At 34.1% G+C, this 17,847-nt stretch overlaps 2 protein-coding genes and 1 long non-coding RNA gene across 8 annotated transcripts; 1 reads left to right on the plus strand and 2 right to left on the minus strand.

Annotated features, from left to right (window-relative positions):
• Positions 1–4,530: 4,530 nt before the first annotated feature.
• Positions 4,531–10,165, plus strand: LOC111010224 (squalene monooxygenase SE1). Its single transcript, XM_088119299.1, has 8 exons — positions 4,531–4,948; positions 6,789–6,900; positions 7,026–7,215; positions 7,641–7,809; positions 7,959–8,177; positions 8,303–8,578; positions 8,670–8,948; positions 9,914–10,165. The coding sequence occupies exons 1-8, from the start codon at positions 4,718–4,720 to the stop codon at positions 10,025–10,027; spliced, it is 1,590 nt and encodes a 529-aa protein (XP_087975425.1). The 5' UTR covers positions 4,531–4,717; the 3' UTR covers positions 10,028–10,165.
• LOC111010235 (uncharacterized) lies at positions 9,757–15,235 on the minus strand. 5 transcript variants are annotated; one of them, XR_015788653.1, is made up of 5 exons: positions 14,656–15,235; positions 12,855–14,302; positions 12,317–12,529; positions 11,731–11,807; positions 9,757–10,223 (listed from the first exon to the last, which is right to left on the minus strand). It is a non-coding gene; the product is annotated as an uncharacterized LOC111010235 (long non-coding RNA). The 5 variants fall into 5 exon arrangements; XR_015788654.1 differs by having other exon boundaries at positions 12,855–14,313; XR_015788655.1 differs by having other exon boundaries at positions 13,927–14,302; positions 14,656–15,230.
• Positions 15,236–15,642: 407 nt separating this feature from the next.
• On the minus strand, positions 15,643–17,422 carry LOC111026039 (uncharacterized). 2 transcript variants are annotated; one of them, XM_088119300.1, is made up of 3 exons: positions 17,241–17,422; positions 16,199–16,585; positions 15,643–16,117 (listed from the first exon to the last, which is right to left on the minus strand). In XM_088119300.1, the coding sequence occupies exons 1-3, from the start codon at positions 17,289–17,291 to the stop codon at positions 15,905–15,907; spliced, it is 651 nt and encodes a 216-aa protein (XP_087975426.1). In that variant the 5' UTR covers positions 17,292–17,422; the 3' UTR covers positions 15,643–15,904. The 2 variants fall into 2 exon arrangements, with proteins under 2 accessions (XP_087975426.1, XP_022159733.2); XM_022304041.2 differs by having other exon boundaries at positions 16,199–16,615; positions 17,241–17,420.
• Between the last annotated feature and the right edge of the window lie 425 nt (positions 17,423–17,847).

A 17,847-nucleotide genomic window follows, 5' to 3' on the forward strand; every position in this document is an offset into this window, starting at 1 on the left:
TCGCTTTCGTAGTCGGAATTTTGAACAATGTGACCCAATATAAAATAACCTATTTGCTTTTGTAGTTCATTTATATTTTGTTTCAAATTGGTTATTTACTCTTTTTCTAACTATCATCCATATGTTTCGTTGAGAAATTATTATTATTATTATTATTATTATTATTATTATGGAAAATAGGTGGGAGAAACAATCTCTTATCCTCACAATTAAATATTTGACAATTTATTATTATTTTAAAACAGTATATGTTTTTTCATTTCTTTCTTAAATTGTAAAATGACGAGAATGATAAAGTGAGCCAAATATTTTCTTATTATTATTGAGCCGATAAATATAAGAGTAATATTTACCCTGTGACTGATGGATATAAATCTATGGTTTTTGTTTTTTTAAAGCAAGAGAGATCAAAGTAGAAAAATGAGAGTGGATACATTTTTCTTTAAAAAAACCAAATAACTCTCAAACTTTAAACATACTAGGTAGTTTACTTTAAATTTCCTGTCGTTATTCAACCTGTAAGTTTGTTTCCTTTTGGTTCTATTTGTAATAAATAATAATTTTTGTCCCTACTATTATTATGCTACCCAATACCTTCCTTGTCCGCTTCAAAATTTAGAGAGAAAATTTATATTTTAAAAGTTAAAAGAGCAATATTTATTCTTAATATAATTAAAATTTTTAATTTCAAGATCAAATGAACTTAAAAGGTGGAGCATTTAACATAAACCATACCATCAACCTTCAATATTTCATGCTTTAAATTATTTGTGAGTGGTCTTCCATAGTTTTTTTATTGCAAAACTATCAAAACATTTCAGTCCCAAGAAAAAATTGTCAATTGAACTATAAGGATATCAGTAAACAAACTAAACTTACAATGTAATTTGTAATTTATAAATGTGAAACTCTTTTATAATCTCATTTGAAAAAGTAGTTTTATTCTCTAAAATCCTGTCTTAATTTTTAATTGGATCCTTAAAGATAAAAAATTTATTTTACATATATTCATGTTAATGACATGAAAAATCAAATAGACTATAATTATTTTATAATATAATATGACAATCCTGACTATAAAAATCAACATAAGTTTTCTTTTTACAAAAAGCTTATAATTAAAGTAAATAAAACCAAAGGAGTTAAAAGTGAAATTAAACATCGAGTTTGTTTTATTATACAGAAGATGCGATCTACTTACCTGGAAATTTCTGCATTTTTCCGGTTGTTATTTTTTTGCCCTTAAAAAACTGGCCGAGTAGGCGTTAAATTTAATATATGAGTTGGCAGTTCAGTGGGTTTTATTTTTATTTTTCTTTTTTGAATGGTTGCATTGTATTTGTATTGTACAGTGGATTTTCTATTTTTTACATTCGGCTCCACTATCATCGTATCATATTGGGTGGTGTTACTAAAAATTTATGTTGGGGAGGTTATTTGTATTGATAAAGTAGAATGGTAAATTTTAAATTTTAGGACTTTTTTTCATAAATTATGAGACGCTTTTGTTTTTTGTTTTTAAGATATGCCGTGTTAAGTGTTTCAGCCTTTGAGATACCATGGAAAATTAATACAGAAAAGTCATCTCCATCCCCACCCATCAATGCTCATACCAAGTCTGGTATAAAATATTAACAATTTCTCTTAAATACTATAAATAAAGTAAATAAAAAGCAGAGTTGATGGAGTGGGGTTTTATAGTTTTATCCCATAAGGCATTCATCTGGTAAGGACAACGGTACATCAAGTATTATGAATATCTCTAATTGTCTGTTTTGAGCATAACCTTCACTAATTTGCTTTTGATTTCACCAAAAGTACCTTATACCAATGAAGATAATTGTTATCTCTTATATAAAATGAATCATGCTATTTTCTAACAAGTGTGAGACTTTGTCTGTATTTACCTTTTCAAACGCAACATCCTCTCCCAACGTTGTGGTTCTCTTTTCAACTCAATTAATATACTTAATACTTTAGTTGAATGGAATACAAAATGATTTGGACAAAAAAACAAATTATGAGAAACTTGCCAATCTGAATATATGTAAACTACTTTAGACAGATTAAGATGTCGTGAGTTAGAATTAACATGTTATAGTTAAAAAAAAAAACTAAAAATTACGAGGAGCTTAAAAAAAATCTTAAATATAATATTTTGTATATATTTACAAACGACATCGTTGTAGTTATTATATTGCTAGTCACTCGCAGTCGTCGTAGCCGGCCATGTGCTTGTCGTGAAAATCGGATATTGAATTCTCCGGTAATCGATAAATACGACTTGCTCTTCCTTCCATTAAAAGAAGGAAAAAAAAATGATTTTTTGATTGAACTGGTCAATCACAGTAATTTTCCACACAGATAATTGCTAATTAATTTTCAGCGTTAGATTCACGCAGACGAATGAGGAGGGGAGATGAGAGAGACAGAAGGAATAATATTTTTATTTTAGTAACCTTTTTCCATGCCAGCAATGCAAAAAAAAAAACAATTTAAATAAAAAATGCCACATATGCACGAAAACTGCCACGTCATATTTATACAACAAATCTGACGCAGTTTAACTTCAACACCATTTATAACCATTTTAAAAAATTTAGAGACTATATTGTCGGATCTTAAAGACCATGGACCAAATAAAATTCCAACCCATATCTCAAGACTAAAGATGTAATTTATTCAAGTATTATGTAGTTTTTAACTAATTATTAATTTTGTCAATATGAATCTACCCGAGTGGATCTATTTCTACTCCAAAGATGTTTAATATCTAATCCATCATCTTCTTACTAAAAGTCTTTCAAATCTCAATCGCTAGTAACTCATATATATTATATCTCGAATATTAATATAGTTGAATTAGTTAAAATATATCCGTTTGACACCAAGTGAAGGTTTGATTTCGAATATTGTTCAACCATATAAGAAACTCGAATATACTAAAACAGGGTAATTTGGTCATATTTTGACTTTCCACCCGCCACTAATTAAAACAGATGATGCATTCTCTATGATTTTGACATTTTGTAGTTATACTGCAATCAAAGTCATGGTCTTATAATAAATATGAAATAAAGCATACGAGAGGAGTTGAAGATAATTATGCAGTCATACATTAAATTGAGTGATTTAAATGTTATAATAAATACGTCAATATGAGTTTAGTTCAACAATTAAGACATCATATTCATTTCAAAGGGATTGAAGTTTCAATCTCGTGTCCCTATATTGGTCGGACTTAAAAATAATAAAACGCTATAACAAATAATTTTTGTTTCGTACAAAAAAAAACTAATATAATTTTTGTTTATCAACCTAACTTTAAGGGGGTTTGAATCAACGATGTTTGAACAATTTTTTTTTATATAAATAAAATTTATCGATTTCACTCCATCCCTTAACAGCTTAAAAAAACTTTATAAAATAATGTAATTTAAATAATGATATCATAGTTTTTTTCTAATTATTTTATAGTACAATAAATGAAGGAGTATAAATATTTAAACTTCCAACCTAGAAATAAGATATTGACCGGTTAAAGACAACGTTTAATTTTTTTAATACAACAAATTGGGAGTATAAGAGATCGAATCTCCGACTTCAATAAAAGGGATAGTTGACAATTAATGTTGCTATGCTCATGTTGATGACAACCCTGTGTTAAACTTGCATTTGAAATTAAATTTTACCTCATGTTAAGGATCCCACATTGATAAAAGAAGAGATTTAACAATGGTTTATAATAGACATGAACTACCCTCTCATTGCCAATTGGTTTTGAGATGGAACCCCATGAATATTAATATGATATCAGAGCCACAAGCTCAAACGAGCATTCGGTCCAAAATGGGTCTATTCATTTTTTTTTGAGCAAATCCCGCGCTCTCCATTTGTTGCACTGCAAAACTTAAATTATATAAAAAAAAACGAAGTATGTTAGTAACTTTTGTTTTTTTTCCTTTCTTCGAAATACCTTTTATGGTGAAAAATCTATTAACTCCATTTAAATTATATTAAAAAAAGTTAAAATAAAATAATAATATAAACAAGATTCATATGTGGACATAAATATAAAATTCATACATTAATATTCTAGATTTTTGAACTTCTAACCTACCCTTTTAAGTTATAGCTTAATCGATAACAAATTATGAATACTTTTCAAAAGTTAGAATTTTAAATCCACGATTTTATTGAACTAAAAAATATATTTTTAGGAGACTTAAAAATATAATTTCAGAGAAAGAAATAAAATTGGAAAATGCATAATGATTGAAAATTAGGTGGCTAAGTGCTGGCAGCGGGGCGCACATTAGCAGGAAATCGTGCAGGTTAACGCCGAAGGCATCTTTATTTTATTTTGATAAAGCCCCGTGGACGTGGGCGTGGCCCGTGATGCCTATAAAAAGCGGTCCCCTTCCATTCGGTGATGTGTTTACTTGTTTCCGTTAAGTCGGAAGTCGGTCTTTGAGAGAAGAGAGAGAGCCAGCAGAGAGAGAGATTAGAGAGAGAGAGAATTTTCAGAGAGAGAGAGAGAGAGAGAGAGAGAGAGAGAGAGAGAGAGAGAGAGAGAGAGAGAGAGAGAGAGAGAGAGAGAGAGAGAGAGGGCCGGAGAAGGAGAGCTATCGTCGTCGTCGTCGTCGTCGTCGTCGTCGTCGTCGTCGTCGTCGCATTGGCGGTCTCTGTGAGGTCGCTGGTTTAGTACTCTGAAAAAATGGTGGATCAGTGCTCGTTAGGCTGGTTCTTGGCCTCAGTTCTCGGAGTCGTTGCTGTATATATATTGTTCGGCAAGAAAAACTGCAGCGGTTCGAATGGAAGGAGGCGTGATAGCCTGAAGAACATCGCCACAACGAATGGAGATTGCAAATCGAGTAGCAGCGACGGCGACATTATCATCGTCGGAGCTGGAGTCGCCGGATCGGCTCTTGCCTATACTCTCGCCAAGGTAATCTTACACTTCTCAAACAAAGCGCTCTCACTCGATGATTTTATAATTATTTTTTTATTTTTTTGCCTGAAACCGTTAGAGATTTATGATTGTTTCGCTTTCGAAATGTTAATGTTGAAAATCGCATTCGAGTGATTAGAAAATGTAAAAACTAGAATTTGTTATGATGCGCTCTGGTATTGTATGTTTTGTGCATATTTTGTTCTTAGATTCTCTTTTTAGATGGCATTTTTCGCGTTATAGTTGGCCATCATCGTTCAGAAAGCAAGTATTATATGGCAGTATCTTGTTAAGCCAGTACAACCATTTTATGCTCTGCTGTCGCTTATGTAACCACAGATCGGATTTACTTTTATTTGATTATTTATTCTGAAACTCAGGCGGATTCTGAAACATGCACTGGATTTATGTGTAATATATAGAAATTCATTGTATCGAGAATCGCATATTCTCAATAGAAAATTATTTTGTATTTCATTTATGATTTAGACTAGAGTTTCTACTCTGCGTATAAGAATTTCTGAAACATTAAGAGTGATATGTTTCCGAGAGAAGTTATTTTTTAATCCGGAGATTGTGCATATCCAGATTCTAAAGTTCAATCACTTGATTCAAGAACAATCCTGCTGTCTTCTTGAATGAAATACTTTTTATTAATATTTTTGAGAGAAATACCTATCATGTCATTTCCTGTTTGTTTTTATGTTTATTTTTGTTTCAGATTTCTCGAATACTTCTTGATACGTGGTGAAACGGAATCAAATTCTCGAACGTCAATGATTTTTTCAGTTCAAATTAATTTAGGAGAGTGTTTGGCGGTGTTTTTCCAAATAGTCAGAGTGATTTTAAGCTTTGCCTAACTGAATCACTCTAAAAAGTTTAGAAGTATTTTGTTGCACATAAATCTTAATGAAAGAGAAAAAGACAAAGAAAGAACGCTTAAAAGAGTAGGAACATTTGAGAGGCCCTAAATTAAGTCTTCCTTTCTCCCTCTTTTGAAAGTGCTTGGAAGAAAGATGTTTCATTCCAAAAACACTTCTTATAAATACAGAGCTCCGTGCACGTCTTTAGATAATTCAAAGATGCCCTCTGCACTTTAATAGTTTGCTGTCAATTGTGGAAGCTAAGGGGGAAAAAAGGGCATTAGAGAAATGGAGAATGGACTTGTCATCTGCGATTCTGCAGTCAGTCTGTTTTTTCGTTGTCAAATTTGACAGCCAACCTGTTATTGCACTACTTTCTGGTTGGTCAGCTGCCACAGAAATTCATACGACAAAAATCATGTTTATGTATCTGGAGAATGCATGAGAATTTATTTCTATGCCCTGCTCTGCATCTAATTAACATTTGTTCCCGTAATTGTACATTTATATTAGTTGGCTTTTATTTTTGGCACTCCTTCCATATCGATTTATCTGTTAGCTTATGTAGTTGTTGCAAAATTTTTATGAATGGGTGAAACATCATTTTAGTCATTTTCTTTATGTTAAAGGATATTGGTATGATCCACCTTTACTTATGCAACAATGCCGAAATGAGGGAAACTTCGAGAGTTCCCCGCTCTCACTCAACCATTCAGTAAAAGTCTCACAAAAAAAGGAAAAAAAAAACATAGGACCTCTCCTTACTAAAAAACAGTGTGTTTAAACCCCTATAACTGACAATATTCCGGGCCCACAATAAACGGACACACTCCTTCTACTCCTTACATGTCCCTTGCCCCTCAATTTCCTACGTACATATACTTGAGTAATTGGGGTCTCTCAGATTTTCCCCCATTTTTACCCGACTATAGCTTAGTGGATGTTATATATTTATGTTCTTTTTTGAAATGCAGGATGGTCGTCGAGTACATGTGATTGAAAGAGATTTGACAGAGCCGGACAGAATTGTTGGTGAATTATTACAACCTGGGGGCTATCTTAAGTTAACAGAGTTGGGACTTGAAGGTTGATTAATTCATTAATATATTGTTGTTTCCTTGCCACGACTTTTATAGGCATACATCTTCTTCTGAGCCTTTGAATAAACTAGAATTGGTTGTTGAATGAGAAATATACTGTTTCCGATGCAGATTGTGTGGATGATATTGATGCCCAACGAGTGTATGGTTATGCTCTTTTTAAGGATGGAAAGGATACTAGACTCTCCTATCCATTGGAAAAATTTCATTCGGATGTGTCTGGGAGAAGCTTCCACAATGGGCGCTTCATTCAGAGGATGCGCGAGAAGGCCGCAGCCTTGCCAAGTAATTCCCTTCCTCAGCTAAATTTTCATACAGCGTTGTATCATCATTGTTTCTTGTAGTGTGTCTAGGCCTACTGACGAGTCTCACATACTCATGCTTATGTCCTTTGATGTTGCATTTATTTATCTTCATCTGATATAAATGTAATTCCTAATTTCCTATTAAAATCTGAGTGATGCATATATGTAGTATGTAGTTCTGAAGTTCACAAGAGTTGCTTTAATGCTGGAGTAGTGACCAAGATGCCATTGGAGTCAATGTAACATTCATTATTGAGAGTTGAGAATTAACATTCATTAGACTCTCCTGAAGCGTACATCTTTCTATTAAGATTGAGTTCATAATTATACTGATATCTTTCTTTTTACAAAGCATTCTCCTCGTGCTTTATTTAAGATTTATTATATATTCGTCTACTAATTCATTCCTCTACCTTTCCAGTGTGCGCTTGGAGCAGGGAACAGTCACTTCTCTGCTCGAGGAAAATGGTACAATTAAAGGCGTGCAATACAAAAACAAATCTGGCCAAGAGATGACCGCTTATGCTCCTCTGACGATTGTTTGTGACGGTTGCTTTTCAAATTTGCGACGCTCTCTTTGCAACCCCAAGGTGTGAACACCCTTCAATTCTTCAGAATGATAGAAACATATTCTGCTGCTTTCTTTTATCTTTCCAACTCAACTAATTATTCTACGCTCAGTGGCTCAAGCCTTATTTTTGTTGAGATATTGTATTTTAAATACACGAATCTTTTTCAGGTAGATGTTCCCTCTTGTTTTGTTGGCCTCGTACTTGAGAATTGCGACCTTCCTTATGCAAATCACGGACATGTTATACTAGCAGACCCTTCTCCCATTTTGTTCTACCCAATTAGCAGTACAGAGATCCGCTGTTTGGTGGATGTGCCCGGTCAGAAAGTCCCTTCCATTTCAAACGGTGAAATGGCTAACTATTTGAAGAATGTTGTTGCTCCTCAGGTGCGAACATTCTCCCTCCTCTTTCCCTATTAGTCTTTATCTATGATTTTTCTTCACCCATAATTCTCGACGTTGATAAATCTCACAACCAATTTAATGACCATATGAAGTTTTATCGCACACAGATTCCTTCTCAACTTTATGATGCCTTCGTGGCTGCCATTGATAAGGGTAACATCAGAACAATGCCAAACAGGAGTATGCCCGCCGATCCTTATCCTACACCCGGCGCCCTGTTGATGGGCGATGCGTTCAATATGCGTCATCCTCTGACTGGCGGGGGAATGACCGTCGCATTGTCTGACATTGTTGTTCTTAGGGACCTTCTCAAGCCTCTGCGTGATCTGAATGATGCACCCACTCTCAGCAAGTATCTCGAAGCATTCTACACTCTTCGTAAGGTAAATTTAGTTTATGGAACCCGCCACAGGCCTTTTTTTTTAAATCTTTTGTAAGACTAATGAGTTTGTTTTTGTTTGTGTACTTTTGCAGCCAGTGGCTTCGACAATAAACACGTTGGCAGGTGCACTTTACAAGGTCTTTTGTGCATCACCAGATCAAGCTAGAAAGGAAATGCGTCAGGCTTGCTTCGATTATTTAAGCCTTGGAGGAATCTTCTCGAATGGACCAGTTTCTTTGCTCTCTGGGTTGAACCCTCGCCCGTTGAGCTTGGTTCTACATTTCTTTGCGGTGGCGATATACGGTGTTGGCCGGTTGCTCATCCCATTTCCTTCACCCAAACGCGTCTGGATCGGAGCCAAAATTATTTCGGTAAGTGCTTCTAATGCTCTCTTATTTTTTATAACATTTGAATCCAATTACATAAAAAACCAAAGCTAATTTTTAATGGGATAAAACAAAAGCGTTTAACTTACGTTACTTAATAGGATTAACTTAAATCAAATTAATACTAAGGTCAATTCTGTTACGTAAATGGTTTTGATTTAATATATTTTTTTAATATTGCTTTTACTGTCGTATTTAATAACAAAATAAATGTTCTTAAATATTAACAAGATCTTATAACTTGTCAATCATATTCGGTTTTGTTTTTCTAGAAGCATGTTATTAAAGACTAATAATTGCTGTCTCTCTTAAGAAAGTTTTCCTGAAATCATACCTAAAGTGAAAAAAGTAGTACCGAAATATTTTTTTTAATAGTCTTTAAGTTGGTAAATGTATTTTTCAAAAGCAGAGAGTATAAGAAATGATAAATTTTATAGTTTTTTAAAAGCTTGGGACCAACCATTAATATTTTGTTCGATAATGATTTTTAAAAATATTTGTTAAAAACCATGTTAATTTTATCTACTTCTCTTTTTTTTTGGGAAATATTTTTAAATTCTTGACTAAACTTTAAAAACTTGCTCAAGTAATTGATGGTATCGGGACTAATGGTATTGGGACTAATGGGTTAGAATTTGTAACATTATAATACAAAGATGAAATATTTGCTCCGTTAGTACTTATCAGAAATCAATTATTTAACATGAACAATTATTAATTAATTGATTATATATATATATTATGTATGATTTTCAGAGATCCATTTTTGATACGTCAACAAATAGCTTATGGATATAAATTATGCAATAAAGATTTGAAAAAAATTAAATAAAAAATGGAGTGTGTCCAAAAAAAATAAAATAAACAAAATAGAAAACAGAGAGAGTTAGATATTTAATAATGCATTTACGTGTTGGAAAATGGAACTTCCGCTTCATGTGCACTTGCAGGGTGCATCGTCCATTATTTTTCCGATTATCAAGGCCGAAGGAGTGAGGCAGATGTTTTTTCCCGCGACTGTTGCAGCTTATTACAGAGCTCCACCCGTCGTGAAAGGCAGGTGACACTTCGAGGAGGGGTTATGTGAGAAAAAATGTATTATGTAGGGGCTTTCTGGCAAACATTTTGGTTCTGAAGATTTTCCTTCTAGCTGCTTCTTTGATGATGATGCATTACTAATCATATTCTTTTCTTTGGATGGAGATGTGTGTGATGCCAGCGTCCAGAAACTATTTTTCTCCCGTTCTGTAGACGCCAAGCCTGTAAAAAATTTCAAGACAAGCTCACATATACCACAAACGAAACAAGGAAAAATGGAATAAACATCCCTACCAAATCTGACAAACATCTCATTTATTTCTTTTAAATAAAAAAGAGGACTTAACTCAATGATTAAAACATTTTAATACTCCAAATTTGACGAGCAATGAAATATTTTATTGAAAAACTTATTCCTTGAAAAACAAGAGCTTAAAATAGAGTTCAATCTCTCATCTCACTAAAAATAATATTTTTAATAACAAAATTGTTTTAGGCTAAGGAAACATTTTATTTATTCCTTTCAAAAACATTTTAACAGTACATTTTCTAAAATGAAACCATTTTATTCCAACTAAAAAAAAAAATGATTGACTGTCGATTAAACCTAATAAAGTTTTAAAATATAATTTTTATTAGTTAACAATACAGTTAAAGAGTTTTGTTTAATCATAGCTTTTTCATCTTCAAAAAATAAAAAATGGTATCAAACGCTATTCTCTTTTTTTGTTTTTAAAAAGCATTAGTGTTTTCATCAAACATATATGATTTCTAATTTTTCATAAAACAGAGCAACAAAAAAAGTAATCAAATGGACCTGAATTATTTGGTCTATTAAGGCAAGCGTCCATCATGTATTATAAATTTTGTAGAGACTTTCAATCCATAAAAAAAAAAAATGGTCAGCGATAAAAGCCATGAAGTCGAAACAACTAGAATATGAAGGTGCAAGTTTGAAAAAGTATGGAAACAACCAGAATATGACCCACTTCCAACCGAAAAAAAAATTATGCGACAGTCAAATGGTAGCTTCCGAAACCTACTTTGTTTCAAAAGGCAATGGATTCTTCCCGTGACAAGCGCGAAGCCTACCGTAGTGGTATTTAAGTATCGAAAGTCTTCCTCTAAGTGGTTTCAAAAGGATGTTGCCACTACAAGGGTACAAGCTATCAGGCTGTTTTAGATTTGAATATCAATAAAATAAGTCGAGATTACAAGTCAAAGGCAGGATGATTTCACTTATGTCCAAGGGGCAAGGGTGAATGAACTCTCCAATCCAAATGGCAAAGTTTCTATATTACATCGTAGGTGATTGCTTTGGGATTAAACACGACCTTCAAGAAGCATGCCTGACTCGAGTAAGAAAGGCTTTCGACATTACATTGAGTCATTGACCGACCTAAAACACCATTAAGAGTGTAAATCTGAGCCTCTAGAGTGCCAATAGGAATAGTGCTGGATAGAAGTTTCGTTTTTGTCAACTCTGGGTGGTACTGTAAAGTAAACCTCTAGATCCATGGATTCATACTTTAGTACTGCATTCTCAAACAAATGACTATAACCTGGTTGATGCTTTTATTATTCCATATACCATCCTCGATGGTTGATTCATGTTAAAATAACAATAAAAATTACTACCGCCAAAATGGACATGGAGAAAGGCAGCTATAAACGAAATTAACCCAGAAACTTATATTCTAAGGGGAGAAAAAAAACAGCTTTTACGTACCTGAATTCTTCATGAGTTAATAGCAAAGGTTTCCTGTCACACATTTATTGTCCTGGCCAGTTGGCTCGGACTGCTGTCTGCAACGATAAAGGTTTAGCATTTAAAAATCTTGACCCTATGAACTCAGTTTGGAATAAAAGAATACGACCTTATGATGGAAATCTCAATATGAACCGTATTAAGAAGACATCTCAAAACATACCAATAGGACACTTTTTCCTTTTGTTGAATCAAAACAGAAAATACGTTCAAAGAATTAATGCAGAATTTTATAATAGGATTAACCTTCTGTGATTCCAGAACACCTAGTCGTCGTGGATGAACTGCAGTATTGCTTAAATATTTCACAACAATTAATCATTGCAGAGGAAAATGCAACAGAGATTATGGGCCCAATTTAGAGATATTGGCTCTATAGAAATGGCATACATCATCACAGAATACTAAAAAGTTAGGTTCATTTCATTCGTAGCCCATCCCTTTATTAGTATTGATGACAGTAAGATATTTATAAGTATAATTTAGTGAACATAAATAATCGACATAATTATCATACTAACAAAGAATGTCAGAGCAATACACTGACCTCAGTAGTGTTGTGTTAATGTCTCATACTGTCGCTTGGAGTCTCTGTATCGTCAGTCTATCAATTGCTGGGACATGGGTCAGTCCCTGATACCAGTTATCTTGGTGGAATTGTTGTATCATAAGCCCTGGATCATTTCCTGACGAGTCATCACAAGTTCTCTTATATCTGTTCCTCTCTCAATAGAGAACACTGCATCTGTCTTAGACGCTCCTGCATAGATATAAAGTTTAAATAAACCAACAATGTAAACTCATGATTCCGCAATTAGGCAAAACTGAACTTGAGAGAAATTTGTAATGAGGGGTCATCAGGTAATACAGTAATGTAATTCAGGAAACGTAGGCATGTATCATATATTAGATGATGATTCAAAATTGGACACTATTAAATCAACCTTGACATATAAAATGAAAATCAAGCTAGCCCCCTCATGGTTAAATTGATAAAACAAGATACATGCATGTGCAAGTAAGATCGATAGTCACAGCTAAAAACAGAAACTTTGTAAATTTCAGATTCAAAGATCATGTAGTACCTTGCAGCTCTTTATTAACCTTGCAAGGAAATATCCTAAGTTCAGTTTAGGCATGATAGCCAGTTCACATTTGTTCATAAGTTGGGAATGAAGATCAGACGTGAAGTGCCAGAACTTAAGATTTGATGCCTCTAAATTCCTGCTAATAAAAGACACACACACACACAAAAAAAAAAAAAAAAAAACAACAACAACAAGAAGAACGCCAAGAACATGCAATATAAATGTGAATGATTTTGATGCCTGTAAATCTCTGCTTCTATTTTCTTCTATTTCTTAATACCGCTAAAAAAGACAACGAAATTTGAAAAAATAAAAGACATGGGAAAATCTTGCCAACGCCATGTAAGTTTAAAATAAAAATGTGAAACGGACCACTCTCTCTTGTACTTCATACTTCTCTTGCAGACGGTCACTATACCTTTTTTTCACTTCCTCACGAAAATTTAATTGAAAATGATAGTGGCCTGGTCATCTGCAATGACCATGAATAATTATCTTCTCCATACGAACTACAAGTCATTTCAAGTCTATTTGAAAAATAGATCTCAATTGGATTAGTAATTCTCATTCATGATAAAACTATTTCTGGAAGAGCTTCCGTCAATTATTATACCATACTCTTTATCATATTGTTAAATACAATCTGACTACATGCTCAACACTAATAGAAACTCTATATATATAGTATAATCAGGCAAATGGATGCTATATTTACCAATAGAGACCAGGCTTTGCCAACACAGACATAAAGAGTACCTTAACACTACAGGTTAAAGTTGAGTGAATAGTCCAATTTTTTCAGGAAACTGTTTTTTATCAGTCAAATATTAGCAAGATTTCACACATTAAGAGAAATGATGAACTATAGTGAAAGAAACATAGGTCAGACTTCAGAGTACTTCGGAAAAAAGAAAAAGAAAATTTGTGCATAAGTGACAGAAAGGAAATTTCAGAGATCAAGGAAGCAAAATTTCTAGACTGCATAGTAAGAAAAACCTAATACAGGATGAATGATGAATCCATTTCCAGCTATAAAAAAGAAAGAAAAAAAAAGCAAGATAACTTTTACTTTGAACAGCCGTTAGCAACACAGAAGCTGATACAACAAAACATTAACGAGTTGACCTGATAGGCAAATAACTCCTCCAACTCCAAGTATTATCACGGCAATAAAAGCTTCATCGAACAATTGAGTACCAAATAGGACAGGATGTGAAGAAGCATCACAGGAGATGTAATCTAGTCAACCTGTATTGCAGAAGTTTTCTTTGTTTCTTTTTGAAAAGGAAAAATCACTATTCTCACTCAGATTGCAAACTCAATCAGGCGGAACGAGACCGAGATCTTTCAATCCGAAAGCAAGAGAAAGACACGGAATAGTTTAGAACCAAGTTAACTGTACTTGAGCATTAACTCAAGTAAGCAGACCTCCGAAGTTAACCGACCTGCCGAATAACTAAAATTGTCATTAAAAAATTGGTCGAACTCCTACTTCAAACGGAATAAGAAGTCCAATCGCGGTAAAAATCTCCAGTTTAGACCAGGCTTATTTTAGCATATTCAAGATCACTGATCAAGATCACAACGGTTTCTTAATTAAAACGCGAAAACCACTAGGTTAACTAAAATAGAACGATATCTTTTCGAGGAAAGGTACTCTACTAGAGAAAAAAAGAGTATGGATCAATAAGCAAATGACCATCCGTATTCAGTATAAGAGATGGAACGCATTCATCAATCATACGAAAATGTTAACCGAAAAAATACAAAGCAAATGAACAGCGTAATTAAAACTCACGGCGATAATGAAGGCTGTGTCGCCGATGAGGCCGGAGATAAAAATGCTCCAAAGCTTCCCATGCTACGATTCTTGAAAGCATCAAAGCATCTGAATAGCGTAAAACTCACGGCGAAAGTAGTGGCGGCAGCGCCGATGAGACAAAAGATAAAAGTACTACTTAGATGAAAGCACCAATCTACCGGCAAAAACGCGGTACCATACGCCGATCACCACTGTCGTTCCTCATTTTTCTCTCGACGATGAGATTCTCACTCTAAAGAATGCTTCAGCGTTTGCTTCCCGCCTTCTTCAATTCTATATATAGTCGGGGAGGAGCTCTGGCAGATGGCGATTTGGGAAATGGAAATGAGTTCGCCGGGTGGCCGAGATCGGCTACGCTCGCTCACATGAATCTCATTACACTTGCATACGTGGCAATTACGAAAAACCCACGGCCACGAGAATGTCTCGCGTTATGGAGAGTAAATTTATCATGTATCATATACATGACTCATTCATGATCATGAGTGACTTTACGATGTGTCGAACTCAAAAAAGAAAAGAAGACTCTACGATATGTCGGCATACTGGTTCGTGTAACACTGTAAAATTAGAAATCATTTTTAAGCTAAAAATTATTGAAATTCAAGTATAGTTTTGTTTTGGATTGACTACAAAAAATAAAAAAATATAAAAAAAAGCTCAAAAATAAAATTAAATTTGATAACAAATTTACTTTAATTCTTCAATAACAATTACTTATTTCTATACTACTTTTCAACAGCATTTTAAAAGTTTATAACACCGAACAACTAATAAATAAGTAAATAAATATATATAATCTCGGGTTGGCATTCTTTTTCTCATTTTATTCTTTCACTACTTGACTCAATTGCAAAATGCCAGTCTACAGAAACTCAAATGCAACTCTGCAAATGAATGAAAATTTGTGAAAGAAAGCGCCCTTACACAATTTGGACAAAAATTGTCCAAAAAGAGGCATGGTAAAAGGAATACAGCACCTAAACACTGCTCATTATCAAATTATGAACCTGATACACAATACATATCTAGACTGCATTACGTCTCAGTGCAAAAGTTTTGTATACAACCTACACTCATACACGGCCGGGCTCACCGATGTGGCTCGAATGATAAACACAAGGTCAGGATACATCTCATAATGTTGTATTTTCCTTCCATACATGATGACCAAATCTTCATGGAAGCAAATTTAGACATCCAAAACGATCTTAATTGTCCATGTTTAAGAAGTACCTTGGACTACAAAAGGGCTCTGTTCGTTTGGTCGATTTCTTTCCCTTGATCGATTTCTCCACAGCCACAAAACTTGCATTAACCCACCATTTGCAACATGCAAAGGAAATGCTTGTGCTTGCGTTGCAAAACCATAAGCAATTAGCTTGACAAGAACAAAAACGGAACCGAGAGCGAAAAGTTGCTTCTTGAAGCTTGATTCCTGTCGAACAATTAACTTTTAGTTTTATTACTTGTGGCATGAAGAAAAAGTATAGGAGCCAATTGCAAATGCAGAATGTACCTCAGAGTTGCCAAACACTTCTTGAGAAATCTCTTTTAGAAGGTCAGTCAGTAACACACCAACAAAGAGGCCAATGGGAATCAGTAACTCTTGGTTTCTAAATATGGAAGCTACAAAATCTGATAAAGAGCTAAAAACAAAGAACACGAGAAGAGACCACTTCGATGCCTCCTTCCCCATAAAAAGTAGCCTCTCCAGCAGCATCTTCTCTGCTTCCTTCCAAGGAAAAACTTTTACAGGTTCCGGTACGACCTCCTGCATCTTCTCTTTCAAATTTTCAATTTGCATAGGCATGGAATTAGAATCCATAAACTGCGACATTCTTGCTTTCGTCGAAGATGCAAGAGAGGCTTTACGACTACTGTGCAGCAGGAAGCAGCTATTAAGCTGAAAGGAGTTGTACTTCAGCAATATAATCTGCAGAAATTGGCAAATAGAATCTCAAGCCTGGGTTTCATTGGATCAAAGGTCATAAACAAGAGGGAAACCCACCTGAAAGCGAACAAAATATTAAAAATCCCCATCGGTTCATAATGTCACAAGTTTCCAAATACAACTTGGCAGCTTAACAAGAAAAACCTAAGAAACTAATAGCCAAATTTATAAAACTAATTATCTAATTAAAAACTTCACCAAATTAATGAACTAAATCAAAATAGAGTAACAATCTATACTACCCTAATTATATAATGTAACTAAAACTCCAAAAAAAAAGAAAAAAAAGAAAAGAACAAGTCGACCAAGTCCATTTCTCTAGAACTTCATCAACACATTCCCTTTAGGTTTCAGGCATGACGAAGGATTTGAAAGGTCTTGCTCGAGCATTCAATTAGAAATAGACTGCCAAGAATTCGAGAAGAGAAATCGACGAATTTACATATAATTGGCTGACTCGAGTCCCTGAAGAACTCTAACAAATTAAAGAAATACCTAAAAGAGATTAAGGCAAGTAGGCCAAAAAGACTAAGCAAATTATGGTGCTCAATCAGTTCATTTGAAAATACAGCATAAGAAAAGCGAGTCGATAATAAACGAGTTTTACCCCGGACTTGGGAGATAAGGAATGCAGCGGAATCGACGCCGGCAGCGCCATTGATGACCCTGGTTTCGCAGTTATCGTGTTCGTCTTCTACTCATTAATCTCTCCCTCTATCTAATGTAGGGTTGGGCGAGATTCTTCGATTCAGGATCCGAAACCCAGAGCCTCACCCCGTCATTTTTTTTTTCTATTTTTCTATTTTTACTTTTTCCTAATTGAAATGGGCTCACAACACACATGGGCTCCATCACTAATATTAGTGGGCCGGTCCAACAATAAAGTCCCATAAAAGGCTCCATAAAGCCCTTGAGAGAATCAATCATCTGTCCATGATTTTGTAGTGAATATTGTGCAACGTTTGGCATTGTCTACTTTATGGATGAAAACGGTCGTGGGCAGTAAAAAGAGTGATGTACTAGGAGCAGCCTAGAATGATACCATTATTGACCCTAAACAATGGTACTATGTTGGTGGGAGTTTTTTTTTTCTGTCTTGTCACCTACCTAATTTCACGTGTGGTAATTAATATTTAAATTATTGTACTCATTGATTGATATCCTTAGTTTTGTAATTGTCACGATATAAATGACTCATAATGAAGATCATATTT

The sequence above is a fragment of the Momordica charantia genome (genome assembly GCF_013281855.1).
Source record: "Momordica charantia cultivar OHB3-1 chromosome 11 unlocalized genomic scaffold, Mcharantia_2.0 BLBB01000011.1, whole genome shotgun sequence".
NCBI lineage: Eukaryota > Viridiplantae > Streptophyta > Magnoliopsida > Cucurbitales > Cucurbitaceae > Momordica > Momordica charantia.